We start from the raw sequence: 15,731 nt of genomic DNA, 5'->3' as shown, positions 1-15,731 counted from the left end.
ATCAGGTCATTACATAGTACACCTTAAACTCACTTATGTTATCTGTCAATAATATCTCAATAGCAAAAAGTTAACTAGAGACCATTTGGTGTAACCCTCTTATTTCATAGATGAGTAAACCAAAGCCCCAAAACATGGAATGATTTGTTTCATTGGTAAATTTTCAGTAGAGCTAAGCATAGTCTTCTAGTCCATTTCTCCTTTCTATGTGCCATAACTGACATATTGTAAGAGGATTAATAAATATTGGTCTTTGTAACATTTCAGGAAATTTTCAATATGTTTATTATTTTTTCTGATTATATTATATCTATTAGACTTACCTAATTAAATTAAAAGTTTCTGGAGTTTTTTTAACTTTTAACAAAGGGGATTTTTTTCTTTAGGCTAATCAGGGTAAAAGTATGATTATTCTAAAATCTTATACATTGATGGATTTTTTGAATTTTGATTCAGATAAAGAACTATTTCAGATAGCTTCACATCAAAACTAATTTTTAATTATATTAGAAGGTGAAATAATGAAAGATTGTATCGTGGCTTTAAAAAAAAGTAACAGGCATGTTTTTCTCTGTTTGTATTTTGTTCATGTCTACAGCTGGATTCTGATGGCACCGTTACTATAGAAGAGCAGATTGTCCTTGTGCTGAAAGCTAAAGTGCAGTGTGAGCTCAACATCACAGCCCAGCTCCAGGAAGGAGGTAAAGATACTGAGAACACTGGTCTTCACAAAAAATGCAAATTTCCTCCTTAGTGAGTATTAGGGAGTTCCTCATCAATCATTCCATGTTTCCATGTGGAGAGCTGTGTAGCAGAATAACGCTCTTTTCATCTCTTTAACCTACCAGCTCTTCGCTCCCTGTGGATGAGTGACTTGCCTGGTTTGTGAGTTTGAGAATGACCGGGCACGTGCACATCAGCGTCTCCCTCAGACCTGTCTTTGGGATCTGTCTGTCTGCAGAGAGCATGCATATTGTTTTGCCCTTGACTGTGCAGTAAGCTTGGAGGAACAGGCTCTGTACTTGTGGGTATCACCTGCAGTTTTAGGTAGTATGTAAAATTCAAAGGAGCCAATAAGCAAGCCCATTGATACATACATAGACCATGTTCTCCAAAAAACTTTCTGCTTAATAAAATGATTATTTTATCTTCATCTGCCTGACTCCTTATGTAATTTCTCAGTTAGTTCCAAGTTCAAGTGGGAAACTACAAAAACAAAACTACAAAGCTGCAGATGAGCTTGTGGTAGTGTTGGTGCTCTTGTGCGCCTCTACCGTTGCAGCTGCACAGGGACCTGTGGCTTGTGTTCCTTGGGGTCTGATGGTCACTCACAGTCCTAAATGGGGCCACTGAGTAAAGTCATTTATTGAATTGGAGTAGTGGGAAGATTATAATGTTTTATATAGTGAAATGCCTTGATAGTTGAATATATTCAAAGACATTTTTTAAAAAGAGGGAGGTGCTACTTACTGAACTCTTTAAATTCCTAACAATCTGAATGAAGTAGATAATGTCCTTAAAGCTATGCTTTAAAAAAAATTTGTGATTGATTTCTCAGTTGGTTATGATCAGAGAATGTGGTCTGCATGATAACTAATTTTTAAAAGTGTGTTGAGACTTAATGGCTTATATTGGAGTCAGTTTTGATAAATATCCTATATGGTCTTCAAGAGAATGTGTACTGTCCAGTTTCTGAGTACAGTGTTTTATAGTGTCCACTAGGTTAAGCTTATTGGATGTGTGGTTCATGTATTCTGTGTCTATGATTTTTCATCTATTTGACCTATTATTTCCTGATATATATATATCTTAAAATAGCCCACTCTGAGGATGAATTTTCTTGCTTCATATATTTTTAAAATATGTTATTGAGTATATACAAGTTTAAAAATGTTATACTTCCTAGTAAATCAAACATTCCATTGATATGAAGCAGCCTTCTTTATTTCTAGTTTACTTTTGTTTTAAATATTAACTAATAAACATCCCAATCCAAAAATGGGCAGAAGACCTGAATAGACATTTCTCCAAAGAAGATATACAGATTGCCAACAAACACATGAAAGAATGCTCAACATCACTAATCATTAGAGAAATGCAAATCAAAACTACAATGAGGTATCATCTCACACCAGTCAGAATGGCCATCAAAAAATCTACAAACAATAAATGCTGAAGAGGGTGTGGAGAAAAGGGAACTCTCTTGTACTGTTGATGGGAATGTAAATTGATACAGCCCCTATGGAGAACAGTATGGAGGTTCCTTAAAAAACTAAAAATAGAACTACCATACAACCCAGCAATCCCACTACTGGGCATATGCCCTGAGAAAACCATAATTCAGAAAGAGTCATGTACCACAATGTTCATTGAAGCTCTATTTACAATAGCCAAGGCATGGAAGCAACCTAAGTGTCCATTGACAGATGAATGGATAAAGAAGATATGGCACATATATACAATGGAATATTACTCAGCCATAAAAAGAAATGAAATTGAGCTGTTTGTAGTGAGGTGGATGGACCTAGAGTTTGTCATACAGAGTGAAGTAAGTCAGAAAGAGAAAAACAAATACCGTATGCTAACACATATATATGGAATCTAAAAAAAAAAAAAAAGGGTTATGAAGAACCTAGTGGCAGGACAGGAATAAAGACGCAGACGTTGAGAATGGACTTGAGGACACGGGAGGGGGAAAGGAGGTAAGCTGGGAGAAAGTGAGAGAGTGGCATGGACTTATATATACTACCAAATGTAAAATAGATAGCTAGTGGGAAGCAGCTGCATAGCACAGGGAGATCAGCTCGGTGCTTTGTGTCCACCTAGAGGGGTGAGTTAGGGAGGGTGGGAGGGAGACACAAGAGGGAGGGGATATGGGGATATATGTATATGTATAGCTGATTCAATTTCTTTATTTTTTATGTAAACACATACAGTGTATTGAGACCATTTGGGCAAGAATTAGTCTCACCCTACATATAATGGACAAAAGTGATCATTATTTCATTAGTCATTATTGATTCAATTTCTTATAAAGCAGAAACTAACACACAATTGTAAAGCAATTATACTCCAATAAAGCTGTTAAAAAATATTAACTAATATATAATATAAAATTATTATATTAAAATAATAATATTTAATAAACAACATTAGTTCTTTCTTCTTTGGTATTTGCCTTGCATATCTTTTCCCATCCTTAAAAAATCTTTAATTATGATACAATGCACAAAATATTAAATTAATCATACTAAATGCTTTTAGATGTACAGTTCAGTAGTGTTAAGTGTATTCACATTGTTGTGCAAACCAATCGCCAGAAAATTTTCATTTTGCAAAATTGACACTCTAAATCCATTAAACAGCAATTCCTTATCTTTTCCCATTCTTCTGTTAAACTTTTCTGTTTACTTATGTTTGGGGAGTATCTTTTATAAAGGAGACACAGGTGGACTTCTTGTTATTTATTCTGTTAGGCTTTGTCTATTAACTGAAGAGTTTAGCCAGTTACATTAATTATGATAATGAATATACAGTAGTTGAATTTAATTTTACCATCTTATTTGGGCTTTTAATTTCACCAGCTCTTCCTGTGTGTCCCTTCTACTCCCCGCTTCCACCTTCTGTTGGCTTCTTTTGAATTGATTGGAACTTCTTTCCTTATTTTATCCTCCCTCCCCCTACTAGTTTGGAAGATATATGTTATATTTAATTCTTTAGTGATTAACCTAGAATTTTTTCATGTATATTTAAGAAAGTTTAATGTTATCAATAACTTCCCTCTCTCAAATAATGAAAACATTTTGAAATACTTTGCTTACAAATTATGTGCTATTATCATATAGTTTTATCTTAATTGTATGTTTTTATAATTTTTCTTCTTCCTGAAATACATCTTTTTTTAATAGTATTTTATTTATTTATTTTTTAACATCTTTATTAGAGTACAATTGCTTTACAATGGTGTGTTAGCTTCTGCTTTATAACAAAGTGAATCAGTTATACATATGTTCCCATATCTCTTCCTTCTTGCATCTCCCTCCCTCCCACTCTCGCTATCCCACCCCTCTAGGTGGTCACAAAGCACCGAGGTGATCTCCGTGTGCTATGCGGCTGCTTCCCACTAGCTATCTATTTTATGTTTGGTAGTGTATATATGTCCATGCCACTCTCTCACTTTGTCCCAGCATATCCTTCCCCCTCCCCGTATCCTCAAGTCCATTCTCTAGTAGGTCTGCATCTTTATTACCGTCTTGCTGCTAGGTTCTTCTGACCATTTTTTTTTTCTGTTTTTAGATTCCATATATATGTGTTAACATACGGTTTTGTTTTTCTCTTTCTGACTTACTTCACTCAGTATGACAGTCTCTAGGTCCATCCACCTCACTACAAATAACTCAGTTTCATTCCTTGTTATGGCTGAGTAATATTCCATTGTATATATGTGCCACATCTTCTTTATCCTTTCATCTGTCAATGGACACTTAGGTTGCTTCCATGTCCTGGCTATTGTAAATAGAGCTGCAATGAACATTTTGGTACATGACTCTTTCTGAATTATGGTTTTCTCAGGGCATATGCCCAGTAGTGGGATTGCTGGGTTGTATGGTAGTTCTATTTTTAGTTTTTTAAGGAACCTCCATACTGTTCTCCATAGTGGCTGTATCAATTTACATTCCCACCAACAGTACAAGAGGGTTCCCTTTTCTCCACACTCCCTCCAGATTTTATTGTTTGTAGATTTTCTGATGATGGCCATTCTGACCAGTGTGAGATGATATCTTATTGTAGTTTTGATTTGCATTTCTCTAATGATTAATGATGTTGCACATTCTTTCATGTGTTTGTTGGCAATCTGTATATCTTCTTTGGAGAAATATCTGTTTAGGTCTTCAGCCCATTTTTGGATTGGGTTGTTTGGTTTTTTTGATATTGAGCTGCATGAGTTGCTTGTATGTTTTTGAGATTAATCCTTTGTCAGTTGCTTCATTTGCAAATATTTTCTCCCATTCTGAGGGTTGTCTTTTCGTCTTGTTTATGGTTTCCTTTGCTGTGCAAAAGCTTTTAAGTTTCATTAGGTCCCGTTTGTTTATTTTTGTTTTTAGTCCCATTTCTCTAGGAGGTGCGTCAAAAAGCATCTTGCTGTGATTTATGTCATAGAGCATTTTGCCTGTGTTTTCCTCTAAGAGTTTGTTGGTGTCTGGCCTTACATTTAGGTCTTTAATCCCTTTTGAGTTTATTTTTGTGTATGGTGTTAGGGAGTGTTCTAGTTTCATTCTTTTACATGTAGCTGTCCAGTTTTCCCAGCATCACTTATTGAAGAGGCTGTCTTTTCTCCACTGTATATTCTTGCCTCCTTTATTAAAGGTAAGGTGACCATATGTGTGTGTTTCTCTCTGGGCTATCTGTCCTGTTCCGTTGATCTATATTTCTGTTTCTGTGCCAGTGCCATACTGTCTTGATTACTGTAGCTTTGTAGTATAGTCTGAAATCAGGGAGCCTGATTCCTCCAGCTCCGTTTTTCTTTCTCAAGATTGTTTTGGATATTCGGTGTCTTTTTTGTTTCTAAACAAATTGTGAATTTTTTTTGTTTCATTTCTGTGAAAAACGCCAGTGGTAGTTGGTAGGGATTACATTAAATCTGTAGATTGCTTTGGGTAGTATAGTCATTTTCACAATGTTGATTCTTCCAATCCAAGAACAGGGTATATCTCTCTATTTATTTGTATCATCTTTAATTTCTTTCATCAGTGTCTTATAATTTTCTGAATACAGGTCTTTAGTCTCCTTAGGTAGGTTTATTCCTATTTTATTCTTTTTGTTGCAGTGGTAAATGGGAGTGTTTTCTTGATTTCACTTTCAGAGTTTTCATAATTAGTGTATAGTAATGCAAGAGATTTCTGTGCATTAATTTTGTATCCTGCTACTTTACCCAATCCATTGATTAGCTCTAGTAGTTTTCTCGTAACATCTTTAGCATTCTCTATGTATAGTATCATGTCATCTCCAAACAGTGAGAGCTTTACTCCTTTTCCAATTTGGATTCCTTTTATTTCTTTTTCTTCTCTGATTGCTGTGGCTAAAACTTCCAAAAGTATGTTGAATAATAATGGTGAGAGTGGGCAACCTTGTCTTGTTCCTGATCATAGTGGAAATGGTTTCAGATTTTCATCATTGAGGACGATGTTGGCTGTGGGTTTGTCATATATGGCCTTTATTATGTTGAGGAAAGTTCCCTCTATGCCTACTTTCTGCAGGGTTTTTATCATAAATGGGTGTTGAATTTTGTCAAAAGCTTTCTCTGAATCTATTGAGGTGATCATATGGTTTTTCTCCTTCAATTTGTTAATATGGTGTATCACGTTGATTGTTTTGCATATATTGAAGAATCCTTGCATTCCTGGGATAAACCGCACTTGATCATGGTGTATGATCCTTTTAATGTGCTGTTGGAATCTGTTTGCTAGTATTTTGTCGAGGATTTTTGCATCTAGGTTCATCAGTGATATTGGCCTGTAGTTTTCTTTCTTTGTGACATGTTTGTCTGATTTTTGTATCAGAGTGATGGTGGCCTCTTAGAATGAGTTTGGGAGTGTTCCTCCTTCTGCTACATTTTGGAAGAGTTTGAGAAGGATAGGTGTTAGCTCTTCTCTAAATGCTTGATAGAATTCTCCTGTGAAGCCATCTGGTCCTGGGCTTTTGTTTGTTGGAAGATTTTTCATAACAGTTTCAATTTCAGTGCTTGTGATTGGTCTGTTCATATTTTCTATTTCTTCCTGGTTCAGTCTTGGCAGGTTGTGCATTTCTAAGAATTTGTCCATTTCTTCTAGGTTGTCTATTTTATTGCCATAGAGTTGCTTGTAGTAATCTTTCATGATCCTTTGTATTTCTGCAGTGCCAGTTGTTACTTCCCCTTTTTCATTTCTAATTCTATTGATTTGAGTCTTCTCCCTTGTTTTCTTTATAAGTCTGGCTAATGCGTTTTCAATTTTGTTTATCTTCTCAAAAAACCAGCTTTTAGCTTTATTGATCTTTGCTATCGTTTCCTTCATTTCTTTTTCATTTATTTCTGATCTGATCTTTATGATTTCTTTCCTTCTGCTATATTTGGGATTTTTTTTGTTCTTCTTTCTCTAATTGCTTAAGGTGTAAGTTTAGGTTGTTTATTTGAGATGTGTCCTGTTTCTTAAGGTAGGCTTGTATAGCTATAAACTTCCCTCTTAGAACTGCTTTTGCTGCATCACATAGGTTTTGGGTCATTGTGTTTTCGTTGTCATTTGTTTCTAGGTATTTTTTGATTTCCTCTTTGATTTCTTCAGTGATCACTTCGTTATTAAGTAGTGTATTGTTTAGCCTCCATGTGTTTGTATTTCTTACAGATTTTTTCCTGTAATTGCTATCTAGTCTCATAGCTTTGTGGTTGGAAAAGATACTTGATACGATTTCAATTTTCTTAAATTTACCAAGGCTTGATTTGTAACCCAAGATATGACCTATCATGGAAAGTGTTCCATGAGCACTTGAGAAGATAGTGTGTTCTGTTGTTTTTGGATGGAATGTCCTATAAATATCAATTAAGTCCATGTTGTTTAATGTATCATTTAAAGCTTATGTTTCCTTATTTATTTTCATTTTGGATGATGTGTCCATTGGTGAAAGTGGGGTGTTCAAGTCCCCTACTATGATCGTGTTACTGTCAATTTTCCCTTTTATGGCTGGTAGTATTTGCCTATATATTGAGGTGCTCCTATGTTGGGTGCATAAATATTTACAATTTTTATATCTTCTTCTTGGATTGATTCCTTGATCATTATGTAGTGTCCTTGTCTTTTGTAATAGTCTTGTTTTAAAGTCTATTTTGTCTGATATGAGAATTGCTACTCCAGCTTTCTTTTGATTTCCATTTGCATGGAATATCTTTTTCCATCCCCTCACTTTCAGTCTGTATGTGTCCCTAGGTCTGAAGTGGGTCTCTCATAGACAGCATATATATGGGTCTTGTTTTTGTATCCGTTCAGCCAGTCTGTGTCTTTTGGTCGGAGCATTTAATCCATTTACATTTAAGGTAATTATTGATATGTATGTTCCTATTACCATTTTCTTAATTGTTTTGGGTTTATTATTGTAGGTCTTTTCCTTCTCTGTGTTTCCTGCCTAGAGAAGTTCCTTTAGCATTTGTTGTAAAGCTAGTTTGGTGGTGGTGAATTCTGTTAGCTTTTGCTTGTCTGTAAAGGTTTTAATTTCTCCATCAAATCTGAATGAGATCCTTGCTGGTAGAGTCATCTTGGTTGTAGGTTTTTCTCCTTCATCACTGTAAATATTTCCTGCCACTCCCTTCTGGCTTGCAGAATTTCTGCTGAAAGATCAGCTGTTATCCTTATGGGGATTACCTTATGCATTATTTGTTGTTTTTCCCTTGCTGCTTTTAATATGTTTTGTTTGTATTTAATTTTTGATAGTTAGATTAATATGTGTCTTGGCATGTTTCTCCTTTGATTTATCCTGTATTGGACTCTCTGTGCTTCCTGGACTTGATTAACTATTTCCGTTCCCATATTAGGGAAATTTTCAACTATAATCTCTTCAAATATTTTCTCAGTCCCTTTCTTTTTCTCTTCTTCTTTTGGACCCCTATAATTTGAATGTTGGTGCATTTAATGTTGTCCCAGAGGTCTCCGAGACTGTCCTCTATTCTTTTCATTCGCTTATCTTTATTCTGCTCTGCAGTAGTTATTTCCACTATTTTATCTTCCAGGTCACTTATCCGTTCTTCTGCCTCAGTTATTCTGCTATTGATCCCTTCTAGAGAATTTTAAAAATCGTTTATTGTGTTGTTCATCACTCTTTGCTTGCTCTTTAGTTCTTCTAGGTCCTTGTTAAATGTTTCTTGTATTTTCTCCCTTCTATTTCCAAGATTTTGGTTCATCTTTACTCTCATTATTCTGAATTCTTTTTTTGGAAAACTGCTTATTTGCTCTTCATTTGTTAGGTCTGGTGGGTTTTTGCCTTTCTCCTTCATCTGCTGTGTGTTCTCTGTGTTCTCATTGTTCTTAACTTTCTGTGTTTGGGGTCTCCTCTTTGCAGGCTGCAGGTTCATAGTTTCCGTTGTTTTTGGTGTCTGTCCTCAGTGGCTAAGGTTGTTTTAGTGGGTTGTGTAGGCTTCCTGGTGGAGGGGACTAGTGCCTGTGTTCTGGTGGATGAGGCTGGATCTTGTCTTTCTGGTGGGCAGGTCTACGTCTGGTGGTGTGTTTTGGGGTGTCTGTTGCCTTATTATGATTTTAGGCAGCCTCTGTGCTAATGGATGCAGTTGTGTTCCTATCTTGCTAGTTGTTTGGCATAGGGTATCCTGCAGTGTCGCTTGCTGGTCGTTGAGTGGAGCTGGGTCTTGGCGTTAAGATGGAGATCTCTGGGAGATTTTCGCCATTTGATATTACGTGGAGCTGGGAGGTCTCTTGTGGACCATTGTCCTAAACTTGGCTCTCCCATCTCAGTGGCACAGCCCTGATGCCTGGCTCGAGCACCAAGAGCCTGTCCTCCGTGCGGCTCAGAATAAAAGGGAGGAAAAAAAGAAATAAAGAAAGAAGAAGATAAAATAAAGTAAAATAAAATAATGTTATTAAAATAAAAATAAACAATAATTATTAAGAAAAAAAATTTTTTAAGTAAAGAAAAAAAAATGGACAGACAGAATCCTAGGACAGAGGGTAAAAGCAAAGCTATACAGGCAAAATCACACACAGAAGCATACACATACACACTCACAAAAAGAGAAAAATGGGGAAAAAAATATATCATTGCTCCCAAATTCTACCTCCTCAATTTGGGATGATTCGTTGTCTATTCAGGTATTCCACAGATGCAGGGTACATCAAGTTGATTGTGGACATTTAATCCATTGCTCCTTAGGCTGCTGGGAGAGATTTCCCTTTCTCTTCTTTGTTCGCACAGCTCCCGGGGTTCAGATTTCGATTTGGATCCACCTCTGCATGTAGGTCTTCTGAGGGTGTCTGTTCTTCGCTCAGACAGGACGGGGTTAAAGGAGCCGCTGATTCGGGAGCTCTGACTCACTCAGGCCGGGGGGAGGGAGGGGTATGGATGTGGGGTGAGCCTGCAGCGGCAGACGCCGGTGTGACGTTGCACCAGCCTTAGGCGCACCATGCGTTCTCCTGGGGAAGTTGTCCCTGGATCATGGGACCCTGGCAGTGGCGGGCTGCACAGGCTCCCGGGAGGGGCGGTGTGGAGAGTAACCGGTGCTCACACACAGGCTTCTTGGTGGCTTCAGCAGCAGCCTTAGCATCTCATGCCCGCCTCTGGGGTCCATGCTGATAGCTGCGACTCGCGCTTGTCTCTGGAGCTCCTTTAAGCGGCGCTCTTAATCCCCTCTCCTCACGCACCAGGAAACAAAGAGGCAAGAAAAAGTCTCTTGTCTCTTAGGCAGCTCCAGACTTTTTCCCGGACTCCCTCCCGGTTAGCTGTGGTGCACTAGCCCCCTTCAGGCTGTGTTCACGCAGCCAACCCCTGTCCTGTCCCTGGGATCCGACCTCCGAAGCCCGAGCCTCAGCTACCAGCCCCCCCTCCCCGTCCCGGCAGGTGAGCAGACGAGCCTCTCGGGCTGGTGAGTGCCGGGCACCGATCCTCTGTGTGGGAATCTCTCTGCTTTGCCCTCCACACCCCTGTTGCTGTGCTCTCCTCTGTGGCTCTGAAGCTTCCCCTCTCTGCCACCCACCGTCTCTGCCCGCGAAGGGGCTTCCCTAGTGTGCGGAAACCTTTCCTCCTTCACACTGGTGCAGACCTCACACTGGTGCAGGTCTTGTCCCTCTTCTTTTGTCTCTGTGTTTTCTTTTTTCTTTTGCCCTACCCAGGTATGTGGGGAGTTTCTTGCCTTTTGGGAGGTCTGAGGTCTTCTGCCAGTGTTCAGTAGGTGTTCTGTAGTGGTTGTTCCACATGTAGATGTATTTCTGATGTATTTGTGTGGAGGAAGGTGATCTCTGTGTCTTACTCTTCTGCCATCTTGAAGGTGTTCCCAAAATACATCTTTTTAAAGGATTTCTTTACATTGGAATCTACTTATAGTGAATTCTCTCAGTTTTTGTTTGTCTGAAAAGGTATTTATTTCGGTCTCAATCTTCAGAGATACTTTTTCTGGATTTATGATCGTTGGATGAGAATTGTTTACTTTTAGCTCCTAAGGATATTGTTTTACTTTTCCACCCTGGCTTCCATTGTTGTTGTTGACAAATCAGTTCTCAATCTTTGTTGGTGATTTGTTTTTCTCATTGGCTCCTTTTAAGAGTTTCTCTTTGACTTTGATGTTCTGCAGTTTCATTCTGTATCTAGGTATGAGTTCATTTGATTTCTGGAGTCTAAGGTTCTGTGTCTTTTTTCAGTGGTGGGAATGTTTTGCTATTTTGTCTTTGAAAATTTGCTCTCCCCTATTCTCCTATTCTCTGTTTCTGGAACTTTAAGTAGACAAGTATGGGAACTTCTCACATTACCCTTTGTATCTTTACGTCTTATATGATTTCCTTTTCTTTGTTTTTCTACTGCTGTTTTGTTAATTTCTGCAAATATATTTTCCAGTTCACCAACTCTTTGTTCAGCTTTGTCTAATGGCTCTTTGATCCATCCATTAAGCTAATTTTGATTATTCTATTTTTCAGTTTTTTGGGATCTTCCTATTTAATTTTGATAGTTTCTTTATCTTAAATATCATTTTAATCTCTTTTCTTTTTCCTTCTTAGACATATTTTATATTCTGCATTTGATATTAAAAGAACCACAGACTTTGCTTTTCAATACTGACTACCACACATGGGGGCTTATTTCCTTGTGTGTCTAATGACTTATGGTAAAGAACTTATAAGGTACTCATGTAATGAGGTACTCTTCCAAAATTTCTGTTTTCTGCAAGGTGCCTAGTGGAACTGTTTATCTATTTCCAGTTTAAACTAAGACCACATATTAGACCACACATGAATGTGAGCTTGTGGTTAGAAATTGTCAGAGAAGAATCGTTTTCTCCATTGTTTCCTAGTCCAACTCTAAATGCAGCCAGGAGTGAAACAAGCCAATCTCTTTCTGAAAGATACTTTTGTTTCTTGTTCACTCACTAAGGGGTTCATATTTTGGGGATCCTGGAGTTATACAGGAGTTTCCAGTCCAGTTTCCCACTTCATCACGTCTCAGACTCATCTTTTGTTACCAGAATACAATCAAAATCCAAGCTCTTAGCCAATAAGTCAGTAGAGGCCTCTAATGTAAGCCCCAAATGCAGTGCCTACTGATCCTACGGAATAATTTCTGGTCTCAGATTTATTCCTTTAATTTGTAGCCAGCTAAGCCATGTTTTAACAAAGAAGGTTTTTATATTAATTCAGCCTTTGTAGGTGTCTTATACTAAGAAAGAGTTCTCTGAATGGCTAGACTAATAATGTTAGGAAGGGGAATCACTTACGTTACCTTTAAAGAACACTGACCCTGATATCTCAAACATGTAGTCTACTAACAAAGAGCAACACTGTCATGAAGGCATTTATAAAGATTGTTATCTAGGAGGGCTAAATGAACTATTTTCTATGAAGTCTCATGAAATTTTGAGCTGGAAGATATCTTAGAGACTATCTAGTCCAACATTATCATCTTTATTGTCCCTTTAACAGTTCAACAAAGATATTATGTGCCTACAGTGTGGTGCTTCTGTAGTAAGCACTGGAAAAAATGAATCAAAGTCTGTCCTTACCCCATGGAAATGATGATCTAATAAGGGAAGTAGACACCTTTCAGATGGTGTGTAAGTGTAACAACAGAGGTATCACAACTATGGAACCACTGAAAAAGCATCCTAATTCATCAGGGAGGAATCAGAGAAAGCTTTCTGGAGGAGCAATCTTGAAATTAAAGGAGTAGGATTTAGATGTGTACAGGAGGAAGTAAAAAGACATTCCTGGCAGAGGGAATAGGGTCGGCAAAGACAAGCAACTGGGAATCAGTCACACACCACAAGAGTTAAAAAGAGTAAAAGATCTGGATGTAAACGTATGTAACATCTAAAATTTGTGATGGTGCGACTCATGTGAAATGTGTAGATGAATAAATATTAAAAGAGAAAAGCCACTTTCTTTGAAATCTTTCTCCATACAATAGGATAGAAATAAATCTGGTCGAACTTTGGTCTCGTCTCCCTTTCAATGAAAAATGTCTATAGATGTAAATTGACTTAGCATTTCTTCACTTTACAAGTGTGAAAAGATAAATGACATTTTGAATTCACTAGTTAATTTAAGAAGTTTTCATTTTAAAATTCTCCTAAAATTGAGAGATGCATATCAGAATATTTAGGAGTGAGCTGTTATGCTGCCTGCAACTTACTTTAAAATACCATAGCATTCATTTAGGTGAAATAAATATGGTAAAATATTACCAACTGTAAATCCTAGATTGTGGGTATGTAATATCCTCTGTTTTATTTCTGAAGAAAATTTTATAATAAAAATAAAATATAATTTTTCTTCTTGTCTATGAAAGAAGGAAAAGAAAACATAAATGCAAATACCTCGTTATACAACTATTTAGGTATTTAAGAACAAAACCCCAAATATTAATGATCTCAGTTTTATTTCACAGTTGTATGGTTGTATTATGTTATGGGTAACTGTAGAACCGAAAAGAGTCAAAGTTATATTTTCCAAATTTTAGATTGCTCTGTGTAAATATCATGGTTTGACAAATTTCACTAATGATCAGTTTGTCCTGGCATACACAGAAGATTACAGGGAGTGTAATTAATGGTGTTAATTTATAAAGGGAGTTTGGTGACTCATTAGGCAATTTATTAGTTTCTTGCTAAATAATGAAAGTATTTACTCGCATAGAATGTGAAATGATGATCAAAGAGATGTTATTTAAGATCTCTATGTTAGCTGTATGAGGGCATGGCTTTCACAATCTTTTCAATCTTTTGTGAATATTGATTATTCTCTTTGTCAAAGAGCCACCAGAGAGATGATTATAATCTACAGAAACATTATTCTGGGGGAATGTTGGTTTTCTGAATTTTGAAATATGTCTGTGTGTGGGATGGTATCTTTTTTTTTTTTTTAAAGGACATGCTATTCTATTTTATTTTAAAAAACTTCTTAAAATTGAAGTAGAGTTAACTTACAATGTTGTGTTAGTTTCAAGTATACAGCAAAGTGATTCAGTTTTATATATATATCTATGTTATATATGTTGTTTCCATTATAGGTTATTACAAGATATTGAGTATAGTTTCCTGTGCTCTACAGTAGGTCCTTGTTGTTTACCTATTTTATATATAGTAGTATGTATATGTTAATCCTAAACTCCTAATTTATCTGCCACCCCCACCTCACTATCCCCTTTGGTAACCAATAAACCCCTTTGGTAACCAATAAGCTTGTTTTCTATGTCTGTGGGTCTACTTCTGTTTTGTAAATAAGTTCATTTGTATCATCTTTTTAGATTCCACATATAAGGGATATCATATGATACTTGTCTTTCTCTGTCAGACTTACTTCACTTAGTATGATAATCGCTAGGTCCATCCATGTTGCTGCAAATGGCATTATTTTATTATTTTTTATGGCTGAGTAATATTACATTGTATATATATACCACATCTTCTTTATCCATTCCTCTGTCGATGGACATTTAGGTTGCTTCCATGTCTTGGCTATTGTAAATAGTGCTGCAATGAACATTGGGGTGCATGCATCCAGGAGTGGTATTGCTGGATCATATGGTAGTTCTATTTTTAGTTTTTTAAGGAACCTCCATACTGTTCTCCATAGTGGCTGCACCAATTTACATTCCCACCAACAGTGTAGGACGTTCCCTTTTCTCCACACCCTCTCCAGCATTTATTATTTGTAGACTTTTTGATAGCCATTCTGATAGGTGTAAGGTGATAACTAATTGTGGTTTTGATTTGCATTTATCCAATAATTAGTGATATTGAGCATCTTTACCTGTGCCTATTGGCCATCTGTATATCTTCTTTGGAGAAATGTCTAAGTCTTATGCCCATTTTTGATTGGGTTGTTTTTTTAGATTTTGAACTGTATGTATATTTGGACTGGTATCTTTTTGGGAACAAAAAAAGATTCCTTTAAAGCATAAGGAAAATATCAGCAGTGTTCTTTATTGCAGTTTAAAAACTACATAATTATAGAATAAACTGGTCATTGACTTTTAGACTTCTGTGAAGACCTTAGTCCATCACATGATCAACTCTTGTCAGAAAATCTCACGTGACATTGCAGCATATATTTTAGAGGGACAACTAGTTACAAGAACACAGGAATATGTGTCTGGGTCCATTTTATGTAGATTGCACCATAGATACTGTATCTGGTAAAGGATTGGATCCAGATAAATAAGGATGCATGACTTATTAAAGATAAAGTGAATGGATGGGAAACCATATGGAATGCTATCAAGACGTAGAAGAGTATCTAGTGCAAAGTTTATGGAAGAGATTGATTCATTATACTCTGTTTAAACAAGAAGGAAGATAAACACACAAAAAGCAGGTCATGGTGGAAAGAAGCAGGTGAAGCCGTATACCAGAAACAGGAGCCAGCGTAATGAGTTCCCGGGTTACTTGCAATATGCAAAGCCCAGGCTTTTATTATGAGAGCAAAGTGAGGCTGTTTCCAAGAAACATTCTCTTCTATGAGAACAATGTGGTGAGGGAAGATATTTTCTTTTTC

At 36.8% G+C, this 15,731-nt stretch overlaps 1 protein-coding gene across 1 annotated transcript in view; it reads left to right on the top strand.

The window, feature by feature from the left end:
• Positions 1–15,731, top strand: part of PTH2R (parathyroid hormone 2 receptor) — a 103,879-nt gene that overhangs the window by 29,581 nt on the left and 58,567 nt on the right. Inside the window, exon 2 of the mRNA XM_022567555.3 lies at positions 599–701. Coding sequence (XP_022423263.2) covers positions 599–701 — 103 coding nt within the window. The remainder of the gene's footprint in view (positions 1–598; positions 702–15,731) is intronic.

Source organism: Delphinapterus leucas, chromosome 8 (assembly GCF_059928025.1).
Source record: "Delphinapterus leucas isolate spDelLeu-1000000601 "Yukka" chromosome 8, BTC_Dleu_Yukka2, whole genome shotgun sequence".
Classification (NCBI taxonomy): Eukaryota; Metazoa; Chordata; class Mammalia; order Artiodactyla; family Monodontidae; genus Delphinapterus; species Delphinapterus leucas.
The sequence above is the reverse complement of the archived record's forward strand: the minus strand, read 5'-3'. Positions and strand labels throughout refer to the sequence as shown.